The sequence below is a fragment of the Papio anubis genome, chromosome 6 (assembly GCF_008728515.1).
Source record: "Papio anubis isolate 15944 chromosome 6, Panubis1.0, whole genome shotgun sequence".
Classification (NCBI taxonomy): Eukaryota; Metazoa; Chordata; class Mammalia; order Primates; family Cercopithecidae; genus Papio; species Papio anubis.
In genome coordinates this window covers 79,537,700-79,563,356 of record NC_044981.1, presented here as the reverse complement: position 1 = coordinate 79,563,356, position 25,657 = coordinate 79,537,700, and the positions used below count along the sequence as shown (strand labels likewise).

Below are 25,657 nucleotides of genomic sequence, written 5' to 3'. Positions count from 1 at the left end.
TTCAGAATGTATGTGCCTTCAGGTAATTGTAGGGCTAGCTCCCTTCTTTTCTTAAGAATCACATTTTTTTTGCTGCCAGTTTTCTAATATTTGAAAATAGTTGTTTTATATATTGTATTGTTTACAAAGAAAGTACAATCCGTTTAACTCCAACATGGCAGAGGAGAAAGTCCTCTAGATTGGCAAAAAAGTTAAAAATTCGCAGCTAAGTTTGCCAATAAAAGATGAAAAATGTCTTCCGAAAGGATCTTTTACTTTGCATATGGTTTATCTGAACTTTAAGAACATTTTTATTTCTGAAAATAACATTTTTGAAATTATAAGGATAGAGAATCATAGAAACCTAGTAACTTGAATATGTAACATCTTCCTGCGAAAAAGGTCAGAATGGTACAAGTGAATATTCTGATTGTTTTCTGAACAATGTGGAAGAGCCTAGATATTATCTCTGATGTTTCTCATATAAGAATCACCCTCTCAAATTAGTTTTACTCTTTCATTTTTATGTAAACTTAATTTGCCGTGATGTTTGTTCCTGAAATCTCTGACATGTGCTGTTTTTCTTTTCTTTGTTTCTTATCTCTCATTTCTGTGTCTACCAATGACACTTCCTTCTAACTTCAAATGTACTTTATTCCCGTTTCTGGGGAGGAAGTCAGTCATTCATGTGCTGGATGCTAGTATTTGCCTGTAGGCTGTTTAGTTACTACATGAAAATAATAAAATACAGTTTTGAAGAATGCTTGTTAGATTGGCACTTTTCCCAATCAGAAATAATACTTGACTGTATAAGCTTTTGATTTGGATTAAGTACAAAAGTAGCTATAGTAGGCTGGGTGTGGTGGCTCACGCCTGTTATCCCAGCACTTTGTGAGGCCAAGGCAGGTGGATCACGTGACTTCAGGAGTTTGAGACCAGCCTGGCCAACATGGTGAAACCCTGTCTCTACTAAAAACACAAAAAATTAGCTGGGCGTGATGGCAGGCACCTGTAATCCCAGCTACTCAGGAGGCTGAGGCAGCAGAATCGCTTGGACCGGGAGGCAGAGGTTACAGTGAGCAGAGATCATGCCATCGCACTCCAGTCTGGGCAACAAGAGCAAAACTCCGTCTCAAAAAAAAAAAAAAAAAGTAACTATAATAATGTTAACAGCAATAATTACTATAAACATTATAGCTAATCATCTCAGCAATCTTTTGAGAAAAGTCCTATTATCCCCAATTTACAGATGGAAAAAGTAAAGCAAAGGGAGTTTGTGGCCTGCCAGTGGTTCTGCAGCTGAAAGTAGTGGAACCAGGAATTGAATCTAGGCCTTCTGGCTCCAGGTGATGCTCTTAAGCACTGTGCCATACTGCCTGAACTGTTTCTAACACTTTCTTTACGCAGTCACACACACACACCACAGCGCCTCCCATTGGTTCCCGAATCCTAAGCAGTTGTCCAAGTTCAATGTCATATTCTCCCATATCTCCTCTTTCCTCGTTCATCATCTTTTCTTAAGCAATTCTAATCTCGCGGGTTACTTAAAATTCGGTGGTTCCCACCTAGACGACTAAAGTCTGGATCATCTTGTATTGGTCTCAGCACTTAGAAGTGTGCCTAATACAAAGTAATTACTTTTAACTGTCTTATGATTTTAACTATATGTCTACTGATACTTAAAAATCCCAAGCAGCATTCTTTCTTATGTGGAAGAGAAACAAAGGTGAACTTCTCAGCCTCAGAATACAGATACTGACATAGTTAACCAACTAACCTAGTTTATCTACCTAAGTTACAATATACATGCTGTTCCAAGCTCATATTTCTTATGAACTAAAATGTAGATGTTTCTGTAGCCATATCTCACTGGAAGCATCCCTGTTTCACTCCCAAACCCTCTCAAATTCATTTCTTAACTTCCAGTATTAATTACAAGTTGTCGTCTTCATCTTCATTCTAAGAAAAGAGTAAAAAACAGGCATTCCAGAAGTAGACTCTAGTACCTTATGTAGTCTTTTTCCCATCAGGCCATCCTGTTTCTCAATGTGATGTAGTTTTTTGAAATACAAATTAGATCATGGTTGTTTCTAAAATGACCAGTTCCACTCTGAAAAGGTGTTCCCTTTCATAGCCACAAATCTGAATAAATACTGTGAACAAGTTAAAAATTGAAGAAGACATCCTGGTCAAATAATTCCTGTCCAACCTTGCCCGTAAGTAGACTGAATGCCTGAGTTAACATGGAGACACCTTTTCCTTCTCCACAAAGTCATTGAGATATAATTTGGAGGCTTTAAATAAGAAGCACTCAGGATTGGGAAAACAGCAAAGGTCATATAAGGCCAGTAGTTACCTAAGGAAAGGGTCAGAGATCTTTCATAAGTACTAGTTAAGACTTACAGTAGAGATACCTGTAGAGACAAAAAAAAAAAATCAGTCAACCTAAGAAGCAAAATCCAACCTTTTAAAAAGTGGCAAGATTTCACAAAAGTCCTTCCTTTTATAAGTAAGCAATCGGTCATGTTTGTCTTTTAAAAATAAATATTAAAGTCTTATTTTAAAGGTAATACAAGATCTTTTGGACAGCTCTAAAAGTTTTTATTTGGTTAATTATATAAAAGACTAAAAATATAAAACTCTAAGAACTATTTGAAAGTACCATAATGACATAAACCAAAGTCTTATAAATTGAATGCTCATTAAATCTTTGCAAAAGAAAAAGTTCTTTTTTTTTTTAAATTGTACTTTAAGTTCTAGGGTACATGTGTGCAACGTGAAGGTTTGTTACATATGTGTACATGGGCCATGTTGGTGTGCTGTACCCATTAACTCGTCATTTACAATAGGTATTTCTCTTAATGCCATCCCTCCCACCTCCCCCACCATATGACAGGCCCCACTGTGTGATGTTCCCCACCCTGTGTCCAAGTGTTCTTTCTCGTTGTTCACTTCCCACCTGTGAGTGAGAACATGCAGTGTTTGGTTTTCTGTCCTTGCGATAGTTTGCTCAGAATGATGGTTTCCAGCTTCATCCATGTCCCTACAAAGGACACGAACTCATCCTTTTTTATGGCTGCATAGTGTTCCATGGTGTATGTGTGCCACACTTTCTTAATCCAGTCTATCATTGATGGACATTTGGGTTGATTCCAAGTCTTTGCTATTATGAATGGTGCCACAATAAACATACGTGTGCATATGTCTTTATGGTAGCATGATTTATAATCCTTTGAGTATATATCCAGTAATGGGATGGCTGGGTCAAATGCTATTTCTAGTTCTAGATCCTTGAGGAATTGCCACACTGTCTTCCACAATGGCTGAACTAGTTTATACTCCTACCAACAGTGTAAAAGCGTTCCTGTTTCTCCATATCCTCTCCAGCACCTGTTGTTTCCTAACTTTTTAATGATTGCCATTCTAACTAGTGTGAGATAGTATCTCATTGTGGTTTTGACTTGCATTTCTCTGATGACCATTGATGATGAGCATTTTTTCATGTGTCTGTTGGCTGCATAAATGTCTTCTTTTGAGAAGTGTCTGTTCATATCCTTTGCCCACTTTTTGGTGGGGTTGTTTGATTTTTTCTTATAAATTTGTTTAAGCTCTTTGTAGATTCTGGATATTAGCCCTTTGTCAGATGGGTAGATTGCAAACATTTTCTCCCATTCTGTAGGTTGCCTGTTCACTCTGATGGTAGTTTCTTTTGCTGTGCAGAAGCTCTTTAGTTTAATGAGATCCCATTTGTCAATTTTGACTTTTGTTGCCGTTGCTTTTGGTGTTTCAGACATGAAGTCCTTGCCCATGCCTATGTCCTGAATGGTATTACCTAGGTTTTCTTCTAGGGTTTTTATGGTATTAGGTCTAACATTTAAGTCTCTAATCCATCTTGAATTAATTTTCGTATAAGGAGTAAGGAAAGGATCCAGTTTCAGCCTTCTACTTATGGCTAGCCAATTTTCCCAGCACCATTTATTAAATAGGGAATCCTTTCCCCATTTCTTGTTTTTCTCAGGTTTTTCAAAGATCAGATGGCTGTAGATGTGTGGTATTATTTCTGAGGACTCAGTTCTGTTCCATTGGTCTATATCTCTGTTTTGGTACCATTACCATGCTGTTTTGGTTACTGTAGCCTTGTAGTATAGTTTGAAGTCAGGTAGTGTGATGCCTCCAGCTTTGTTCTTTTGACTTGGGACTTTGTCTTGGCAGTGCAGGCTCTTTTTTGGTTCTATATGAACTTTAAAGCGGTTTTTTCCAATTCTGAGAAGAAAGTCATTGGTAGCTTGATGGGGATGGCATTGAATCTATAAATTACCTTGGGCACTATGGCCATTTTCACAATATTGATTCTTCCTATCCATGAGCATGGTATGTTCTTCCATTTGTTTGTGTCCTGTTTTATTTACTGAGCAGTGGTTTGTAGTTCTCCTTGAAGAGGTGGTTTACATCCCTTGTAAGTTGGATTCCTAGGTATTTTATTCTCTTTGAAGCAATTGTGAATGGAAGTTCATTCCTGATTTGGCTCTCTGTTTGTCTGTTACTGGTGTCTAAGAATGCTTGTGATTTTTGCACATTAATTTTGTATCCTGAGACTTTGCTGAAGTTTCTTATCAGCTGAAGGAGATTTGGGGCTGAGATGATGGGGTTTTCTAAATGTACAATCATGTCATCTGCAAACAGGGACAATTTGACTTCTTCTTTTCCTATCTGAATACCCTTGATTTCTTTCTCTTGCCTGATTGCCCTAGCCAGAACTTCCAACACTATGTTGAATAGGAGTGGTGAGAGAGGGCATCTGTGTCTTGTGCCAGTTTTCAAAGGGAATTTTTCCAGTTTTTGCCCATTCAGTATGATATTGGCTGTGGGTTTGTCATAAATAGCTCTTATTATTTTGAGATATGTTCCATCAATACTGAATTTATTGAGAGTTTTTAGCATGAAGGGCTGTTGAATTTTGTCAAAAGCCTTTTCTGCATGTATTGAGATAATCATGTGGTTTTTGTCTTTGGTTCTGTTTATATGCTGGATTACGTTTATTGATTTGCGTATGTTGAACCAGCCTTGCATCCCAGGGATGAAGCCCACTTGATCATGGTGGATAAGCTTTTTGATGTGCTGCTGGATTCAGTTTGCCAGTATTTTATTGAGGATTTTTGCATCGATGTTCATCAGGGATATTGGTCTAAAATTCTCTTTTTTTTTTGTTGTGTCTCTGCCAGGCTTTGGTATCAGGAAGATGCTGACCTCATAAAATGAGTCAGGGAGGAGTCCCTCTTTTTCTATTGATTGGAATAGTTTCAGAAGGAATGGTACCAGCTCCTCTTTTTACCTCTGGTAGGGTTCGGCTGTGAATCCGTCTGGTCCTGGACTTTTCTTGGTTGGTAGGCTACTAATTATTGCCTCAATTTCAGAGCCTGTTATTGGTCTATTCAGGGATTCACCTTCTTCCTGGTTTAGTCTTGGGAGGGTGTATGTGTCAAGGAGTTTATCCATTTCTTCTAGATTTTCTAGTTTATTTGCATAGAGGTAAGTTTATAGTATTCTCTGATGCTAGTTTGTATTTCTGTGCGATCGGTGGTGATATCCCCTTTATTATTTTTTTATTGCATCTATTTGATTCTTCTCTCCTCTTTATTATTCTTGCTAGCGGTCTATCAATTTTGTTGATCTTTTCAAAAAACCAGCTCCTGGATTCATTGATTTTTTTTAAGGGTTTTTTGCGTCTCTTATCTCCTTTGGTTCTGCTCTGATCTTCGTTACTTCTTGCCTTCTGCTAGCTTTTGAACGTGTTTGCTGTTGCTTCTCTAGTTCTTTTAATTGTGATGTTAGGGTGTCGATTTTGGATCTTTCCTACTTTCTCTTGTGGGCATTTAGTGCTATAAATTTCCATCTACAGACTGCTTTAAATGTGTTCCAAAGATTCTGGTATGTTGTGTCTTTGTTCTCATTGGTTTCAGAGAACATCTTTATTTCTGCCTTCATTTCATTTTTACCCAGTAGTCATTCAGGAGCAGGTTGTTCAGTTTCCATGTAGTTGTGTGGTTTTGAGTGAGTTTCTTAATCCTGAGTTGTAATTTTATTGTACTATGGTCTGACAGACAGTTTGTTATGATTTCTGTTCTTTTACATTTGCTGAGGAGTGCTTTATTTCCAACTATGTGATCAGTTTTGGAATAAGTGTGATGTGATGCTGAGAAGAATGTATATTCTGTTTATTTGTGGTGGAGAGTTCTATAGATTCTCCAAAGGCATCTTTATGTTAACATTTCAATAAACTGTTCTTATACAGACTTCTTCCTTTGGAAATCAACAGCCTTTTCCTGGAATTTGACTTTTTTGACAGTGTGGTCTTTGTACTTTTAATAATTATTTTCTTCAGAAAATTACAGTGATGATTTTGAAGATGAGTATGTTGGTGCACCGTTGACTACTAACGATGAAGAGACGCCTTCCAAAGAGAATTCCAAATCAGAAAAAATAAGTGTACCCAAACAGGTATATATCAATTATATATTTGACAGTTTTGCAACTTTTTTCATCAACCTGGCTGCCTGTTGCTATATGAAGAGCTCAAAAAATGGAGTTCTTCATAATCTTGCTCATTGTTGTAAACTCACAGGTCTCTTAACAGTTAAACATTTTCTTAATTCAAGATATCAAATTAATGTAAATCTTAATGAAAAAAATTATGACAATAGATGATTTTATGAGAGGTTTTTGGCCAGGCACAGTGGTTCGTGCCTATAATTTCAACACTTTGGGAGGCTGAGGCAGGAGGACTGTTTGAGCCCAGGAGCTCAAGGACAACCTGGACAGCATAGTGAGATCTCATCTCTCCAAAAAATAAATCCTTAAAAAATTAGCAAAGTATGGTGGCAAGTGCCCATAGTTCCAGCTACTTAGGAGACTGAGGTAGGAGGATCACTTGAGCCAGGGAGGTCAAGGCTGCAGTGACCTGTGATCATGTCACTGCACTCCAGCCTGGTTGATAAGTGAGACCCTATCTCAGACAAACAGACAAAGACTTCTTTTGGCAAATAAGTTAAGCTTAAGTTAAGCTTTCGAAATTGAAAGCTTAATTAAAATTTCAAAACTAATTTTTAAACAAGTATATTAACTTATACTTTTTCTTTGGTATGACTTGCCTTTATGAAGTATAGTAAATGTTCCTCCCTGATATTTATGCTAGTTACGTCTGAAACTTACTTGGCTAGGATAAGGAACGACATGATTCCATTCATATTCAGTGGTGCTTCATTCTCTGATTCTCTCATTTCCCAGTTCTTACCAAGAATTGCTCAGGGCTGCTTCTTCATATTGCCTACCTTATAGAACTTATCTTTGAAGCTATCTAATAGTAGCTAGAACAATTAATATTGTTGTTTTGTTATTTGTTATTACTATTTATTTGGTCTGTGTCTGGGCACAGTCTCTTTGGTTCTGTGTGTTAGGACTAGATGTTTTAACGTGAATGAAATTGTAAACGCAAGATAAACACTTTTCAGGTATATATAAATCCTCTTATTTTTAAATTTACTTAGTATTTGGTCCTTGGGTGTCTACGTGTCACTCAGTTTTGAGGGAAAAATGAGATGACCTTAGAAATAATATCGAAATTAATGTGACTGATGAATATCCTTAGAAATTTAATAAGATTTATACTTGGAATATGGCCATTACAATATTTTATTGAAAAATGAATAGGTCACCAGCCTGGCCAACATGGTGAAACCCCTTCTCTACTAAAAATATAAAAAATTAGCCGGGCATGGTTGGCATGCGCCTGAGGTCCCAGCTACTCGGGAGGCTGAGGCAGGAGAATTGCTTGAACCGTGGAGGCAGAGGTTGCATTGAGCCAAGATCGAGCCACTGCACTCCAGCCTGGGTGACAGAGCACGACCCTGTCTCCAAAAAAAAAAAAAGAAAGAAAAAAGAAAAGATGAATAGGTGCGTAGAAGGCATAATACCGTGGTATATTTAGAAGGTGTACCATATATAAAAAAATGTATCAGCCTAACTGTGGAAGCTTCAGAGCACTGTCTGGGTAAGAATCAAAATAGGAAGGATTAAAGCTCTGTTATTGGAAGATCCCACAAACTGCCTACCCAAGTAGGAGGTAGAGGTGATATTAATAGGAAAACTTATTCTAAGGGAACCTCTAATATTGAAGAACTTCATCTGTCTTGCTGTTTGGTGGCCTGTCTTTCTGAAAGTTGTGTCTTTTGAAACATAGATGAAATAATGAGTACAAGGTATTTGGCCATTAATTTTGAACAATAAGTGAAAATAGACTGGTAATGTTATAATTGCAGAACTCTTGTGTGAAATAGCTCTGTTGTCTTGACATTCAAAAAAACTAGAGAATTCTTGAGCAAGGTAGATGAGCAAATGGAACTTAAATACTTTAAGCAAGAATTTGTATGGTCTGAATTAATTTTGGTAATTGCCAAGGTTCAGAAGAGAATTTTAGATGTTCCGTCAGAGCTAGTCTTGAAGAATTATTGATAAATGAGAGTGGTTGGTGAAAGAAGCCTAGAAAACACAGTTCCTGATCTTTTCAATGTGGAATAGAAAGCCCTGGATTTCAGATTTTGCTGTTATTTGCATTGTGGTCATTTTACCTAATTTTGATTTCAAAACATGTCATCATTTTCCTTTTTTAATTTAGGAAGAAGAAAAAACTGGCATGCTAGCTAATGGTAAATATTATTTATATTCATCTTTTAGTTGGCAAAAAATTAGTCTGTTCAGAATTTCATCTAAGTAATTCTGAATGAGTCACTATCTGTGTTTGTTTTTAAATATTTTTAAGGAATTAAAGTTCCTAGCTTTTCTCAATAATGTGTTTCTTTTGTCTATTTTGAATCCATTCTGTTATATTTAAGATTTTTTTTACTTTTCTTAATGCCCTTTGCCTTCCGTGTGTACATGTACACTAGGCTGTACATAAGCATAGATATGTATGTTGATGTTAGTCTACTGTCTTCTACATTGGAAGAAAATCGTATTTGTTATATACATACACACGCATATAGATAAAACATGCTTGTTACATATATATATAAGATTATATGTTCTTTGTATATAAGCATTTATCTTTCTTTTTATATGCATTGCATATGTTTTTTTGTGTTTGAGAGACGGAGTCTCGCTCTGTCACCCAGGCTGGAGTGCAGTGGCGCAATCTCGGCTCACTGCCAGCTCTGCCTCCCAGGTTCACGCCATTCTCCTGCCTCAGCCTCCCGAGTAGCTGGGACTACAGGTGCCCGCCACCACGCCCGGCTAATTTTTTATATTTTTAGTAGAGACGGGGTTTCACCGTGTTAGCCAGGATGGTCTCAATCTCCTGACCTTCTGATCTGCCAGCCTTGGCCTCCCAAAGTGCTGGGATTATAGGCGTGAGCCACCGCACCCGGCCTGCATTGCATATGTTTAAAATAATTTTATTCGATCAGCAGAACCACTGAGTTTATCTACATTCCTTACATTTTTCTTTTATATTATTCCAGTTGTGCTGCTTGATTCACTAGACTCTGTTGCAGAGATCAATCTTGATGAACAAGATCAAATAACACCTAAGCCAAGGGGCCTACCAGAAATGACTGAGAATGAAATGACAGGAACAGGTAAAAATGTTTGGAAACCTGACTGTTCTCTAAATATGGAATGCTTTATGAATAATTGACTACATTTCTAAGGAAATGTATATGTAATAACCATATTGATAATGAAAACTTTAAATCTCACATTTTTCTACCATATGTAATAATTTAATTGAAATTTGCACAATGCAAGTAGGCCAAGTAAAGTGAGGTTTTAAATAAATATTTATTAATAAATGAATAAATGATGTTGATAAAAGTGTAGCACTGTAGGTGAACGTTAACTAATTTTCTATGCCTCTCCAGAGTATTCCGTTAAATCTGCCATGTGTAGGAGAAATGGGACTTTGGTCTTATTGTGCTTTTCCGTAGTCTTTAGGAAAAAGCTACACCCCATCCCCAAATTCTGAAATACCTGAGACCAACTAGACTTTCCTAAAGCTTATAAAGGTCTTCAAGATAATGCCTTTTCAAAATTTTTTAAAGCAGTGAAGTGCACATCTTCAATTGAAATCTTATGTAGAACTCTCATAAGTAAAAATGATATTTTATCAGGATAAATATTTAAACTTATATTTGTTACATTTGTTCATAAAATAGGTGAGGATAGTAATGGTCTTTTGGAATTTTTGAAATTAGAAACTATTGAGATTGTTACGGTCTCATATCACCATCAGCCTTCCAGTGTGTTTGTGTTTTTTGTTTTTGTTGATTGAATAGTATAAAAATACTCTTGTTTTATCACATAAATAGCTGCAAGTGGGAACTTTTTAATCAGCTTGCTTTGCAGTCTATGGATACTGGTTAACTAAACCAGTTCGGACACTTGATAAAAAAGAGTAATAGAAATCACTAACCAACTCAGAAATCACTAACCATCATCAGTGTGCATTTCATTTTTTTTTTTTTTTTTTTTTGCTTTTTACTTTTTAATTGATATATAATATACCTATAGAAAAGTTTGTGGTATCACAATAGTGCAACTCAATGAGTTTTGAAATACCGAGCACACCCATGTAATTGGCAACCAGATAAAAAACAAGAGGACTTTAACCACAGTGTCCATCACATCTCTTATTTCTAGTCACTGTCTTTCCAAGAGTCACCACTATTTTGACTTGTTACATCTACTTTCATTTTAAAATATAAAGGTCAAAAAATTACAACTATAAGACATAATTTCCCCATCAAGACACATTACTCACTTGTTGCCCAACTGAGTATTCCACCATGATGTAAGCATGTGCTGAGTGCGTGTCCCCCAGTTTTACTGCTGTTGATTTAAGGAACCATGTCACATACGTGCTTTGATAGTCTGTCCCCTTGCACAGTTTTCAGTAGGCAGACATGAATTTTTTTAAAAGGCCATCGTACAGCTACAGCTTTTCTGATTAACAGTATTTTATAGGAAATTCATGTACTCAGGATGACCAGAGAAACTTTATTCTGAGATGTGCATTGAAACAAGTAAAGAAGAAAGCAAAATTATTAAAAATACTATAATTACATAATGTCTTCAGATTACTACAGTTACAGAAATGGTACATTTGAGTGTGCAGATTAGCTTCTATTATAATGTTTAAGTTTTAAAGCATGATTTAAAATGGAATTTCAATAATACATCTGTGAAACCCATGATTTTCTCTGAAAAACTGATAACAAAATCAGTTGCATACACAGTATGAAAACCAGTACTGTAGGTTTTAAGAAAAACTCAGAAATAAAATATGTATTTCTAAAAGTAAAAATTTTACTAAGATGATCTAAGCAGTTATATAAAGCTGTAGTTTTTTGGTCTTAATTCTTAAATATTCTTGACTCCAGGATAATTTGAGTAGTCCGTTACTTGAACGTAGTAGAGCATGAACTTACTATCATGTAGATTTGGATTCATATTTTCAACCTTGCCAGTTACCAGCTATGTGACATTGGATAATGAGTACCTACCTCTAAGCATGTTTTCTCTTCTTTAAAATGAACCCTCATGATGGTCAACTGAGATGAAATATTGTCCATAGTACATTTTTAGGAGTCACTAAACAGTTACAACTTTGTTGTTGTTATTATCGTCATTATTTATGTCAACCCTGTGTTACTAATACATGCTGCAGTAGAGAACCTAGAGTTATACAGTATAAACACTTGTTGGCTGCGGGGTATTGAATTTCTGGTGTTTTAAATACATACTTTAAAGTCTTCAGCTAGGTGCATTGTTTCCTGCCTGTAATTCCAGCACTTTAGGAGGCTGAGGCAGGTGGATCACCTGAGGTCAGAAGATCGAGACCAGCCTGACCAACATGATGAAACCCGGTCTCTACTGAAAAATACAAAAAATTAGCCAGGTGTGGTGGCACGTGCCTGTAATCCCAGCTACTCGGAAGGCTGAGGCAGGAGAATCGCTTGAACCTGGGAGGTGGAGGTTGTAGTGAGCCAAGTTCATGCCATTGCACTCCAGGCTGGGCGATGGAGTGAGACTCCATCTCAAAAAATAAATAAATAAATAAAATAAAAGATATACTTGAAAGTCTTCATATGAGTATGTGAACTAGGTTTAACAACTGAAAAGTTCAGTGGGTTTTTTTTTTTGTTTTACCATATCACTTCATGTGTTAAGCAGCTAACTTTAACAACCATTGGTTAATTTTCAAACACTGCCTAACTTTAAACATTGTCAAAGATTCTCTTTTGTTAAAAATATTATTTCTGAAATTCTTTGTGCTTTGCTGTATCAAAGAGGTTAGTAAATATAGGACTTAAGGTTTCCTAACACCAGACTAGATCTAACCTTTCATTTACTTTCATTTGTCTCACAGGCAAGTACCATTTTGTGCTATGCCTCCATTACTGGAGTCATCACAGGATGACAGTGTTGCTCCATGAAATTAGACCCTTTCCTCTGCAAAATAGTATCTGGCACTTCTCAACTTTCTCTTTTATTTTTTTATTTTTTATTTGTTTATTTTTTTTGAAATAGAATCTTGCTCTGTTACCCAGGCTGGAGTGCAGTGGCGTGGTCTCTGCTCACTGTAATCTCTGCCTCCTGGGTGCAAGCGATTCTCCTGTCTCAGCCTCCCGAGTAGCTGGGATTACAGGTGCACCTCACCACGCCTGGCTAATTTTTGTATTTTTTTAGTAGAGATGGGGTTTCACCATGTTGGCCAGGCTGGTCTTGAACTTTTGATCTCAAGTGATCCGCCTGCTTCAGCCTCCCAAAGTGCTGGGATTACAGGCGTGAGCCACCATGCCTAGCCTCAATTTTCTAAAGTTGAAATATATGAGAGCTTTTGACTTATAATAATACATAAAATAACTACAGAGTCTTCTGTTTTCAATGTAAAAGTCAGATAAGGAACCCATTTTCATGATATACTTGGAAAAAAAGTTAACTTACATAACCATGAAATTATTTTTAAAATGACTTAGGTTAATAACTCAAGTTAGAAAAGTACCATTTTCCTGCCATTTTTTGAGCAGCCTCTTCTACCTCTTTTTTTTTTTTCATTTCTAACTTTTAGATCATTTGTTTTTCTGCATGTTTGCTCTGTTGTTGCTTAAAAGCCTAGAACCTATTCTTTCTGACACCTCATACCTACTAAATTAGGTATGAGCATTTGATACTATTATGGTCTTTACCATTGAAGTAATTTCTTTTATGTATGCTCAGCAGATACTTGCTCAACCTGATATTTTTGTAGAGGAAAAAATGGCACCGTGTGCTTTTCCTTTTTTCTTGAAAATTAATGATCTCTTTCATTCATGCTACAAGCAAGACCTTTTTCCTCATGTCCTCTTGAAAATCTCTGCCCTTCAACTGTTGGCTGTATCCCCTTCTGTTTTTAGTTTATTTAAGCAAACTTGTTATTTGGGTATACTTCATGTAGCCATGGGGACCTGAAGCACTAGCTAGAAAGACATCTCATTGTAAGGCATTCTTACACAATCTTGTATGTAGCACTTGGCTGTCTCTTTTGTTTAGAAGTTGTGTATATACACAGCTTACATTGTATATATAGGAAGATGAGACTATATATACTATTTTATTTTTAATAACTGGTTAATTAACCATGGGTATGAAGAGAAGAGATTAGTCACCTGTTTTTCTTCTTTTTTTCCTGTCTTCTTTGATTCATTATTTTCCTCTAATTTTGAAAATTCCACTTGTCAGTAATAAAAATTACAAAATGAGTAAGTACTCAAAACTGTGCAATCATTATTAACATTAAATTTTTTGAATTCTTTTTTCTAGAATTTGTCAGTTGGTGGAAAGAGAGGGTATATTAGTCCATTTTCATGCTGTTGATAAAGACATACCCAAGACTGGGTAATTTATACAGGAAAAAGGGTTTATTGTATTTACAGTTCCACATGGCTGGGGAAGCCTCGCAATCATGGCAGAAGGCAAGGAGGAGCAAGTCACATCTTACATGGATGGTGGCAGGCAAAGAGAGCTTGTGCAGGGAAGCTCCTGTTTTTAAAACCATCAGATCTCATGAGACTCATTCACTATCATAAGAACAGCACAGAAAAGACCCACCCCCATAATTCAATCACCTCCTACCAGGTCCCTCCCACGACACATGGGAATTGTGGGAGTTAAAATTCAAGATGACATTTGGGTGGGAACACAGCCAAACTATATCAGAAGGCTAATAGGGAAGGAAGAGTGAATGATGACATCAAGGTTTCTATTGTGACTGACTAAATAGAGATGTGATTAGGAAATACTTGTAGTAGAACAAGTTTTAGTAGGGAATATAATGAATTCAGTTGGGGAATATGTAGATGTGATATAGGACAATCTAGATGCCTGTTAAGTTGATATTCAGAAAAGAGTTATAAGGACGCAAGACATAGATTTTGGAGTCATAAGCATATGGGTAATAGTTGAAGCTAAAAGTCTTCATGAAATTAGCCAGGCCAAAAAACTAGTAAGTGAGGTGTTCAAAAGAAGAGGACTGAAGATGGAGCCCTGAAATGAACTATAGACCATAAGAGATGGAAAACTGCCGTCAAAATGATGGTAATAACAAAAAGAAGAAGGCATGCAGAAGAAACAGTTACCAGGAAAAAGAACAATGTATGACCTCTCTGCCTTTTGGCTAAGATAAAGTGAAAAAGACAATGTCAGATGTCTCACATAGTTGAAGAGAACTAAAGACAAATGGAGTTGGTCATTAGGAAACTGCTTTTGATCATAACAGCTTTAGCAGGATGTTGGAATACATTGGATTGCAAAGTTAGAGGACTGAATTCATTGTGGTTGAAAAAGTGTAGATGACAGGATGCTTGGTGGTACAGAGAAGCAGAGAGAATGGTAATGGTAAAGGAGAGGTAGAATCCTTCAAAGGAATTTTTTAGTTTGGGAAACTTAAGAATAGTTTTATCCAATGCAGAAGGAGTTGATTAAGAATAGTAGTAGAAAGAGCAATGACTAGTGAAGGCAGATTTTATACTTACCACATCAGGACACACCTCAACTTGCTCAAAGAGTTGTTGAGCCTGCTGTGAATCCATGCTGGTAGGCCATAGCTGCAAATTACCTAGTTGATACTTAACCCTACTTTTGTATTCCTAACAGGTTAAGAAATGATATTAGTGTTTTATAGTTCTCATGTATTTGTGGTGTAATTATTTCTGGTGATTACGTTTATTTCAGCAGGTGTTTCCTATGGGCAAAGCAGTAGTGATGTTGAAGCCCTACATCAAGCTTATTGTCATATAGCCCATTCACTGGGAGATGAAGACAAACAAAAAATTGATAGTAATACAATGGAAGATATCAAGAGCTCAGTGAAAGGTCATTCTCAAGAAAATGAAGAGAATTCAAAAAACGTCTCTACTATGGAATCCGGTAAAAACTGATAGATGAATTTTTCAATTATTTGATATCCTTTCTAAAGAGTTTTTAGTGTAATATAATTAAAATACAATTTGCTGTAGTGATTGTTTCTCAGTCTCTGAGCTTAATTAAAGAGTTTTTTTCAGCCGGACGAGGTGGCTGACACCTGTAATCCCAACACTTTGGGAGGCCGAGGTGGGTGGATCATGAGGTCAAGAGATTGAGACCATCCTGGGCAACATGATAAAACCCCATCTCTACTAAAAATACAAAAATTAGCTGGACATGGTGGCGCACACCTGTAGTCCCAGCTACTTGGGAGGCTGAGGCAGGAGAATAGCTTGAACCCAGGAGGCGAACGTTGTAGTGAGCCAAGATCGCACCAGTGTTCCTCCAGCCCTGGCAAGAGAGTGAGACTCTGCCTCAAAAAAAAAAAAAAAAGATTTTTTTCAAATGAAATACAGGAATCATTGGCTTAACTATAAAATTAGAGCCAAACACAAAACAAAAATTCTGTTTCTTTTTTTTTTTTTTTTTTTGAGACGGGGTCTTGCTGTGTCACCCAGGCTGGAGTGCAGTGGCGCTGTCTTGGCTCACTGCAGCCTCCGCCACCTGGTTCAAGCAGTTCTTTTGCCTCAGCCTCCTGTGTAACTGGGATTACAGATACCTGCTGCTGCGCCCAGCTAATTTTTGTATTTTTAGTAGAGATGGGGTTTCACCATGTTGATCAGGCTGGTCTCGAACTCCTGACCTCAGGTGATCCACCCGTCTTGGCCTCCCAAAGTGCTGGGATTACAGGTTTGAGCCACTGCGCCTGGCCTAGTTTCTTTTCCAATATGCCTTGATCAAATTAAGAAGTCACTTAAAGGGACATTTTTACTCTTTTGCCTGTACATATACTAAAGTTGTATTTTGTTAGAGAACAGCATTTCAGGATCAACCAAATATGTACTGAGAGTGTGTTTGTGTATAAATATTTTTTGATAAATATATTTAATATTGATATTTGAGATATTTATTTGATATTTCATAAGAAAGGAAGTTTTCCTGGTATAAGGAAACTTAAGATGGAAAACCAGGCTTATTGCATGTACTGTTTTGTTAACTGTGTCAGAGAAAATATAATTTTGGTGCTATTACACATGTAAATTAAGCAACCTACATTACATTTTTTGTTTCTGCTCTTTTTTCCGCCTCTTAGATCTGCCCACAGTAGAGGAGCTGATGAAACCTATCAGAATAGATTCCTTTGGGGTCAGTGGTTTTGGTTTACAACCTGTGAGGTATGAATTTTTTTATTTATTGTTTTGTCATTGGAAACTTTTATAGTCATTTGTTCTATGTAATCATTCCTAGTGAATGATTAATGACTAATATTAGCTTGAGTCTACCTGTGAGTCATTACTCTCTTCTTTTTATATTTGTCCTTACTCAAGTCATCAAAAATCTTGGTCTAAATGAAAAAATAAATAGACGCTATAAAAAAGTTGCTGCCACCAAATAGTCCTAAAGGTTTTCACTGAAAAATACAGACTCCTCAGCTTTAAATAGTGCTGGAACAGTTCATTCACGATGAGGGAGAAAGTGAATGTTATTCTGTTTATGAGTCATAGATTTGCTTCTTTATAAACCAGTTAGTTTTGACTTAGTCACAGACTGGCTGTCATCTCACAAGGTGAGTGTTGTAGCCACAAGAGAAATGATCCTCATTAAAATGCTTCAGGTCCAATACAGTTTAGTGGAAGTACGTGTAACCCACTGTCATTCTTCAACACGGAGTAACACGTCACAGTAACCTTATCACAGACAGCGTTACTTTTATGTAGCACTGAAATGTCATTTCCAATCTCCCACGCGATCCTCATAACAAGTAGAGAAGGCGTCTTTATGCCCGTAATTCAAGAAATGAAACTGAGATGAACTCAATTTCCTGGTAGGTGATAACAGCTAACATTTGTCACATTTACTTTGGGCAAATACTTTACATGTATTATTTCATTTAACCTTACAGCAACTCCATGGGTTATAGTCCATTATTATCCCTGTTTCATAGACAAGAAGACTGAAGCCTAAGAGGTTAAAATAAATAAAGCCATTGCCTAAGGCCATAGAGCTGTGGACCAGGAACACAGGCCATTCATGTGCCTAACCACTTATATTGTCAGGTCTTTGATCTCCATAAAATACTTCTGTGAAGTAGCCTGTCATTCATTCATGTTGTCATTTGTTCATTTGTGTCTTCAACAGACATGTTTTGAGCCCCCTTCCTATACTATATCCTCATGATGTAAATCCACATGTGATGATTTCCTGGCCTTGTTTCTACATTTGTGCTAGTTGAGAAAAAAATGATGCAGTGAACCTTACACTAAAATTCATTCACTTCAGTGCTAAGTCTAGTAGTCTTCCATTGATCTATAGTGCTAATAAGTATTTTTAAAGGAGAGATTGTGCCCACTCATCATTGCTCTTTGGGGGTATGTTAGTGATAACTAAAGAGATTTTCTTACATGTCTTGTGTCTTTGTTGTTATAGGTAAAACAATTTCAATAATAGGAATTCTAAAATAAATTTTTACATTTGTGTTTAAAAGCTTAAAACAGATATACTTATATTAAAGGTATAACAGTAATCATATGTAATAGAAATGTCAGTAATATGATCTCTAGTACACATACTTAAAAATTTTTTAGTAAACTCTGGAGTAAATGACCCTAGCTGCCATAACATAATCCTTGAAATCTTAGTAGGTTATCATCAAAAATGTATTTCTTGCTCATATCACTGTCCCTTGTGGGTCAGTGGGGTTGAATTGGGGCTCTGCTCCACACAGTCATTTAGGAACCCAGGCTACTTCTGTCATCAGCACATAGTTTTAAGATTTGTTATGACATCATCCAACCAGTCAGTAAGGAAAGAAAGAGAATGGTTTTACATCCTCTCTTTTAACTGTCTTAACACAGAAGTTTCATATGTTTCATATCACTTCAGCTCACATTCCATTGTTAGGAACCAGCACATCTAGCTAACTAGGTCCAAGGAGGCTGTGAAATGTGGTTTGTTTCTGTGCCAAGAAAGAAAAATGAATTTGGTCAGTATCTAGTCATTCTCTGCCAGGATATATCTTTCTAATAACAAAATACCAATTTCACTCTTCTTCATATCCAGACTCACTTATCCCCTTCCCCAAGCAGGCATCCCCAAGCCCCATTCAGGACTGTATGCATCTGAAAGACCAGGATTTCCAGGTGAAGCACAGTTCTCTCCATCAGGTTTGAGTACAACTCCTCATTGTCTACCAATGGATGAATTAAAAAGACAAGGTTATATACTTCCTCGCCCCCATCCCAATATATAATGGTGGAACTGCAGTAGATATGCCCTTTCAGCAAGGAAAAGTATGAGGAAAATACAGTAATCAATGTTGCAACTTTGAGAACCACTGGAAAGAACTTGTAAAGGCCTCCTACCTTGGGAATAGGGATTTTCCTTGATTAGGTTATTATTCTATTAAGAAAGGGCTACCTTAAATCTATTATTCTATATAGCCCCCATTCCATTCCTTGGAGGATTTGTCTTGTATTTTATCACCATTGGCTACAACTGAAGTGGATTTTAGGTTGAGGGGTATGCCCGTGTTGGGGGATACACTCCCTTTTCAATCCACTTCCTGCCTACAGGTAGCTTTAAGTTTCCCAGTCACTGGCTTTTGGATTTCTTGTTTTTTTTTTTTTCTTTTGAACAGGGTTATGGTTTCTTTGACATTATATTCTTTCAGAAAGTTTAGTAACCTAGCAATCTCTTTGGTCCCAGTGAATTCCATGTGCCAGCGATGAAATTTAGAGTTCTTTGCTACCCAGAATCTATAAGGAACTTAAGCAAATTTATAAGCAAAAAGCAACCTCATTAAAAAGTAGGCTGGGCACGGTGGCTCACGCCTGTAATCTCAGCACTTTGGGAGGCCGAGGCAGGCAGATCATGAGGTCAAGAGATCGAGACCATCCTGGCCAACATGGTGAAACCTGATCTCTACTAAAAATACAAAAATTAGCTGGGCATGTGGCACGCACCTGTAGTCCTAGCTACTCAGGAGGCTGAGGCAGGAGAGTCGCTTGAACCCAGGAGGCAGAGATTGCAGTGAGCCGAGATCACGCCACTGCACTCCAGCCTGGTGACAGAGCAAGACTCCATCTCAAAAAAAAAAAAAAAAATGTGGGCAAGGACATGAACAGACATTTTTCAAAAGCAGACGTGCAGTCAACAAGCATTCGAAAAAATGTTCAACATCACTAATTATTAGAGAAATACAAATTAAAACCACAATGAGATGCCATCTCATGCCAGTCAGAATAGCTCTTATTAAAAAGTAAAAAACAAACAAAAGAAAAACCATGCTGGTTGCAGGGAAAAGGGAACATTTACACACTGCTGGTGGGAATGTAAATTAGTTCAGCCATTGTGGAAAGCAGTTTGGTGACTTCTCAAAGAACTTAAAGCAGAATTACTGTTCAACCAGCAATCTCATCATTGGATATGTACCAAAAGGAATGTAAATTGTCTACCATAAAGACATATGCATGCATATGTTCATTGCAGCACTGTTCACGACAGCAAAGACATGGAATCAACCTAAATGCCCATCAGTGATAGACTGGATAAAGAAAGTGTGATACATATACACCATAGAATACCATGCAGCCGTAAAAACGAATGAGATCACATCCTTTGCACCAACATGGATGGAGCTAGAGGCCGTTATCCTAAGCAAACTAATGCAGGAACAGAAAACAAAATACTTATGTTCTCACTTATCAATGGGAGCTAAACATTGAGTACATATGGACAGAGAGATGAGAGCAACAGACACTGGGGCCAACTTGAGAGGTTGGGAGGAGGGTGAAGATCGAAAAGCTACCTATTAGGTACTATGCTTATTACCTGGGTGTGAAATAGTCTGAATACCAAATCCCCGTGGACAATACCCGTATCCCTGAACCTGGAATAAAAGTTAAAAAAAAAAGTTCTTTGCTAGACAAAGGTTTTAAATCTGCTTTATTCTTTGATTCCTTGTCCCTCAAATTTTTTTCTCTGCGTTTATTTGCAGTTCTCTGGATATTTGGGGAAACAATAACTTAAATGTGAAGATGACACTTTTTTTTTTTTTTTTTTTTGAGACAGAGTCTCACTCTGGATGACACTGTTAATATGATCTTTGCTAAGGGACTGGGTCACTCCTCACTCTTCAACCGAGAAGTCTCATGAAATCTTGCTTTTTCATAGTATTCTTCAAGACTGAATCTTACAGCTTGAGTCTACAAAGAGAGAGAACCCATTTCTAGAGTTTCTAGATTCTTTCTATTCTCTCTAAATTCTGCTTATAAACCAGCTCATTCTGTGTTGAGCTCATCAGTTTTTTGGTAATATCTTGTCAAAAGAAGCTAATAGTAGCCAGCACTTAACTCCTTGTTCTTTCCCGTCATTTCTCTTAGTTCTCCATGGTCGGCTGGCATGTGGTCTGCCTTACAAACTTTTGTAGATGACAATTTAGCAATGTTTTGCCACTGTAAAACATAGGCTGCCATCTCTCCAGACTCTAATTACCAGTTTCCTGCCACCCTAAACCTGACAACTAAGCCAGTAACAAATAAGTTGGGTTATTGGCATCATAGCAGTCACATTCTAAAGGAAAGAACTAGTAAATGGTCCCATCTAGATGGAAGTTGGCAAGGAAATATAGTTTAGTTGGTACCCAGCAAGAATGAGAAACAATTTTGATTAACATCTAGCCAGGTTCTGCTGCTATGAAGAAGGAAAGAACTATTATATTTTTGATGATTCCAGCTACTTTAGAAGCTTCTAATGGTTACCGAGAAGTCAATCTACATTATATGAAAATGGTAGCCTCTTAAACTTTCTTTAATCTTATTTTATAAATTATAAAATTAAATGGCCTAATTGACACATGATTAAATATTTTAAGACTAACAGTTCCCATATTTTTGGAGTCCCTGTAGTTTGCCAATATTTAACTGTATTTAAAACATTTCCTTACGTTGTATCTTCTAGATTTTTAACATCTAATTGAATTGTTACATATAAGTGTTTTAAACCATAGTTGCCATATTTTTGGAGACCCTGTAGTTTGCCAATATTTAACCACATTTAAAACATTTCCTTACGTTGTATCTTCTAGATTTTTAATATCTAATTGAATTGTTACATTTAAGTGTTTCAAACCACAGAAGTGATTTTCGTTTCAAAGCCTAGTGATTTTTCTGTTTTACATTAAAATTTGTCCTATACTGTGATTAAATATATGCTTTTTTAGTATTTATACTCTAAGCCTCCTTAACATAAATTATGATTATTTCTTTAGTTTCTTCTAGAAATGTTTAAAATGTTTTTGCTATTTCAAATGCATGTCGACTTTATAAGAAATTGTAGATAAAAGATATATTACAGAAAGTTCACTTAGAAATTTATATTTTACTTTTCTTCTACAAAAGCAGTCTCAGTCTTGTTTGGTTTGGTCTTTCTCTAAAACAGATGTCAGCATCACCTTTATAATCCTTTGCATTATACTGCATTAAAATTATTATCTGAAATTAAAAGCCATTACACTACGTGAGTGTACTATTAACCAAAATTATAAATAATGTATTTAACATCAGTAACTTAATATGAATAGTTAACAACTCATATATATAGTGCGTCTGCGTGTACACACACACGTGGTTATTACTGATATTTGAAGAGCTGTTACATAGGGTTCATTATCTGTGTCCTGTTTTGTTGTATAGCTCTGAGAAAGTGGCCGAAAGTAAAGAAACTGAATTTGTTAACTCTTTACCCCTGAAGATGAACCCAAATATTATGTCTCAAGACTCACAACATGTGAACCATTTTTTTGACAAAAACGATGAGAATGTGATTTTACAAAAGACCACAAATGAGAGTATGGAAAACAGCTGTCCACAAGTAACTGCCACAGAAGAACATGTTGATAAAATGTACCTTAATATTTTGAGGAAAAAAATATCTGTTAATTCTTCATCATTATCTCAGGATGACAAAATTAGTAAAGTAAGTATTTGTAGTCTAAATTGATTTGAGATATTGAGAACCGAAGTTATGTAAAGTATGTAAGTACTATTGGTAGGTGTGTGCTTTTTAAACTAGTGGGATTGATTGTATACTAACCTCCATAGTAGATCTTGGATATTTGTGAGTAATATTTATTACAATGCTAGCCAATCCCCAAATTCAAAAATACCACCGTAACATTAGCTTGCTTTTAGAAGCCATTCTTTATACATTTTTTCCTTTTTTTGAATAAAATATAGTCCAGAATTTAAACAGTATAAGAAAAAGTTTATTCATCATTGTAGTGTGCACTGTTCAGTCTTTCCAGTCATTTGTATTTTTTAAGTTGTCATTTTATAGGAAAGCAATTAACACCTGTGAAGAAATTTGCATTTTGCTGATTCTTTTTCCTGTATTCTTGATCTCTTCTGCTTTATAGTTCCCATGATTCAGACATTCTACTTGTATTTTATAATTTTGAATTATGTTTTTAAGTCTTCTCTAGTTCTTTGTGGAATAAGGCAGGTATTAATAACATTTTTAAAGCATCTTGAGAAATTCAGATAACAAATTAAATAAGATTTTATGTCATTTCAAAATATGTTCTTTCTGCTGTGTTCATTCAAGTAATTACACATCTTGGTTTCTGGCAAGCTAATTTTGCTTTATTATTTTGCTTTACTTTGTTTCAATGCTAACTTTGAAGGTCTGCTTCAAAATACTAAAATTTGGATGCATTAGACTTCAAGAACTTAACTATGGTAGTTTGCCTTTTACAAACTACATTATTTGATCATCACTATTGTTTTGCTATCCTTTAAATATTCATTTACAACAATAGTTAAAGTTTATTTAGGTACTGAAGAGCTTTTGCTTGTTGTGTACAGACTTACAGATCTCAACTTAGCTCTGAAGAAGGGCCTGTAATGGGTAAACAGGTACCATACAAGAAGGCCAGAAGTGCACCTCCTTTACTTAAAAGGAAACCCCATCGTGGATTATATGCATCAGTTAGGAGCTCAGGCTATGGCAAACCCAGTTCACCACTCAAGATGTTTTCTACTCTTGAAAATAAAACTTCAGGGGACATTATAAAAAGCAAAAACTTGAGATCGATTTCCACCTCTAATCAACCTAGGAGAAAAGGTAATCATGTACTCTTTATTTAGTATATTGTTTTACTTTCTTTGCTTCCATGGAGGAGAATTAATCTTAAGGTACCCCGTTCTATTTGTAAGATGCAATTTACAGGAGGCAGCAGGGCTTGACTCAGTGTGGTGGCAGTAGAGGTGATGAAAAGTGGTTAGATAAGGATATATTTAGGAGGTAGAACCAAAAATCTGAAAAATTGGTTTTGGATTGCTAAGATTTTTGGCTTGAGCAACTGGGAGAATGGAGTTACACTCAACTGGAATGGGGAAGGCTGTGACTGAGTAGATTTGAGAGTTGGGGAAAAACTGGGAGTTTAATTTTTGAGATGATAGTTTTGAGATGTCTATTCAACATGCAAGCAGAAGTGACAAGAAGGCAGACAGATATAAAAGTCGAGTTCAGGAGGGAAATATGGATTATAGATACCATTTGGGAGTTGTTGAAATCTGATTGACAATACCAAAAGAGCTAGCATAGATAGAGGGAAAGGAGCAAGCCAAGGCCTGAGGCCCCTGGTCTTGCTAACCTGAAGAAATCAGGCAGAAGAGGAGGAACCTGCAAAGGAAACAGAGTGAGGTTAGAAGAATCCTGAGAGCATGTGGAATCCTGAAAACAAGCAAGTGAAGAAAGTGTGTTGAGAAGGACTGCTCTGTCATTTACTGCTGAGCGATTAAGACAGGTGAGAACTGAGAACTGCTCTTTGGGTTTAGCAAGGAGGACGTGATCAATAAAGTGTACAAGCAGTTTCCGTGGAGAGGTGGCTGTAAAAGGCAAATTAAATGGAGTAAGCGGAAATAGGAGTGGAATGGTGCTTCAAGTTATAGACCACCCTGCAGATAGTTGCTGTAAAAGGCAGCAAAATAATGGGCCAGTAGCCGAGATGGAAGATGAGACCAAAAACATTTTTGCTTTGCTTTGTTTTTATGAAATAAATGATTGGTTTTTTTGTATGATGTTAAGAAAGATTTGATAGAAAAATAATTGACAAAGTACAAGACTGAGGGAAGAATTGCTGGAGCAATGTTTTTGAGTAGAGTAGCTGTAATGGGATCTGGTGCACAGTGGAAGAAGGGTTGGCATTAGACAGTAACATGGCTATTTCCTGCATTCTAGGAACTGTGGAGGCAGATAGGAAGGGAGAGTGTATGCTGGCAGGTGGTTAGATGTGCTGAGGAGAGAATGCTTTTTGTGATAGCTCCAGTTTTCTCTGAGAAATAGAAAGTATCATTAGATGAGCATGAGGGTTAGGCAAAGGTGTTTGAGAGGTTACAAGAGAAAAGAGAAGATATGAAGTAGCCATCTAGGAGAGTTAGACTGTCAGGAATCAAGACAGTCTAATTAAAGTTAGTGATCATGAATTTAAATTGAAATAACAATTAAGTTGTTATTTAACACGTTAAATAACCAACTTGTTTAACCAACTGTTAAATGAACTGTACTTGGTTAAACAGTTGGGTTTACCAAAAAATACATTTTTGGCAAGTGAAGCTGATGATGTATGTAAAAGTGATTAGAATGGTTGACCATGGAATTTAAGTTGAGCAATGAAGGAAGAAAGGGCATCAAGGGAGTGTGACACAATGTGCAACAGGTACGATCCATCAACTGTGAGTCCTAGTGGGGTCAAAGGATTGTTGGAATCGGTACCAGAGAGTGTGAGGAGGGAAGACAGAGATGATAGTCATAGTAGGTGATTAGATGAGGGACTGAGATTGGGGAGTGGTTACATTATTGATAATAGTCTAGGAAAGACCTAAACTATGCCAATGGGAATGAGTAGCTGAGATGGAAAGAAGTTCAAGGAACCAAAAGCCAGGGAGTTGAAAGGATCACCTATGAATATGTTGAAATTACCAAGAATGAAGACAGAGGTAATGTCACAGTGAGTGAAAAAGAAATGAGAGGAATCATGAGGAGGTTGCTAGATGAAGACTAATATTTTTATGAGTAAAGTGAAATAATATTCTTAAACTCATTTTTCATATTTTAAAATTTCATA

At 36.5% G+C, this 25,657-nt stretch overlaps 1 protein-coding gene across 1 annotated transcript in view; it reads left to right on the top strand.

Annotated features, from left to right (window-relative positions):
* CEP162 (centrosomal protein 162) overlaps positions 1 to 25,657 on the top strand; it is a 116,335-nt gene that overhangs the window by 16,991 nt on the left and 73,687 nt on the right. Inside the window, 7 exon segments of the mRNA XM_031667292.1 lie at positions 6,362 to 6,477; positions 8,651 to 8,681; positions 9,492 to 9,608; positions 15,244 to 15,435; positions 16,625 to 16,706; positions 22,224 to 22,506; positions 23,394 to 23,652. Coding sequence (XP_031523152.1) covers positions 6,362 to 6,477; positions 8,651 to 8,681; positions 9,492 to 9,608; positions 15,244 to 15,435; positions 16,625 to 16,706; positions 22,224 to 22,506; positions 23,394 to 23,652 — 1,080 coding nt within the window.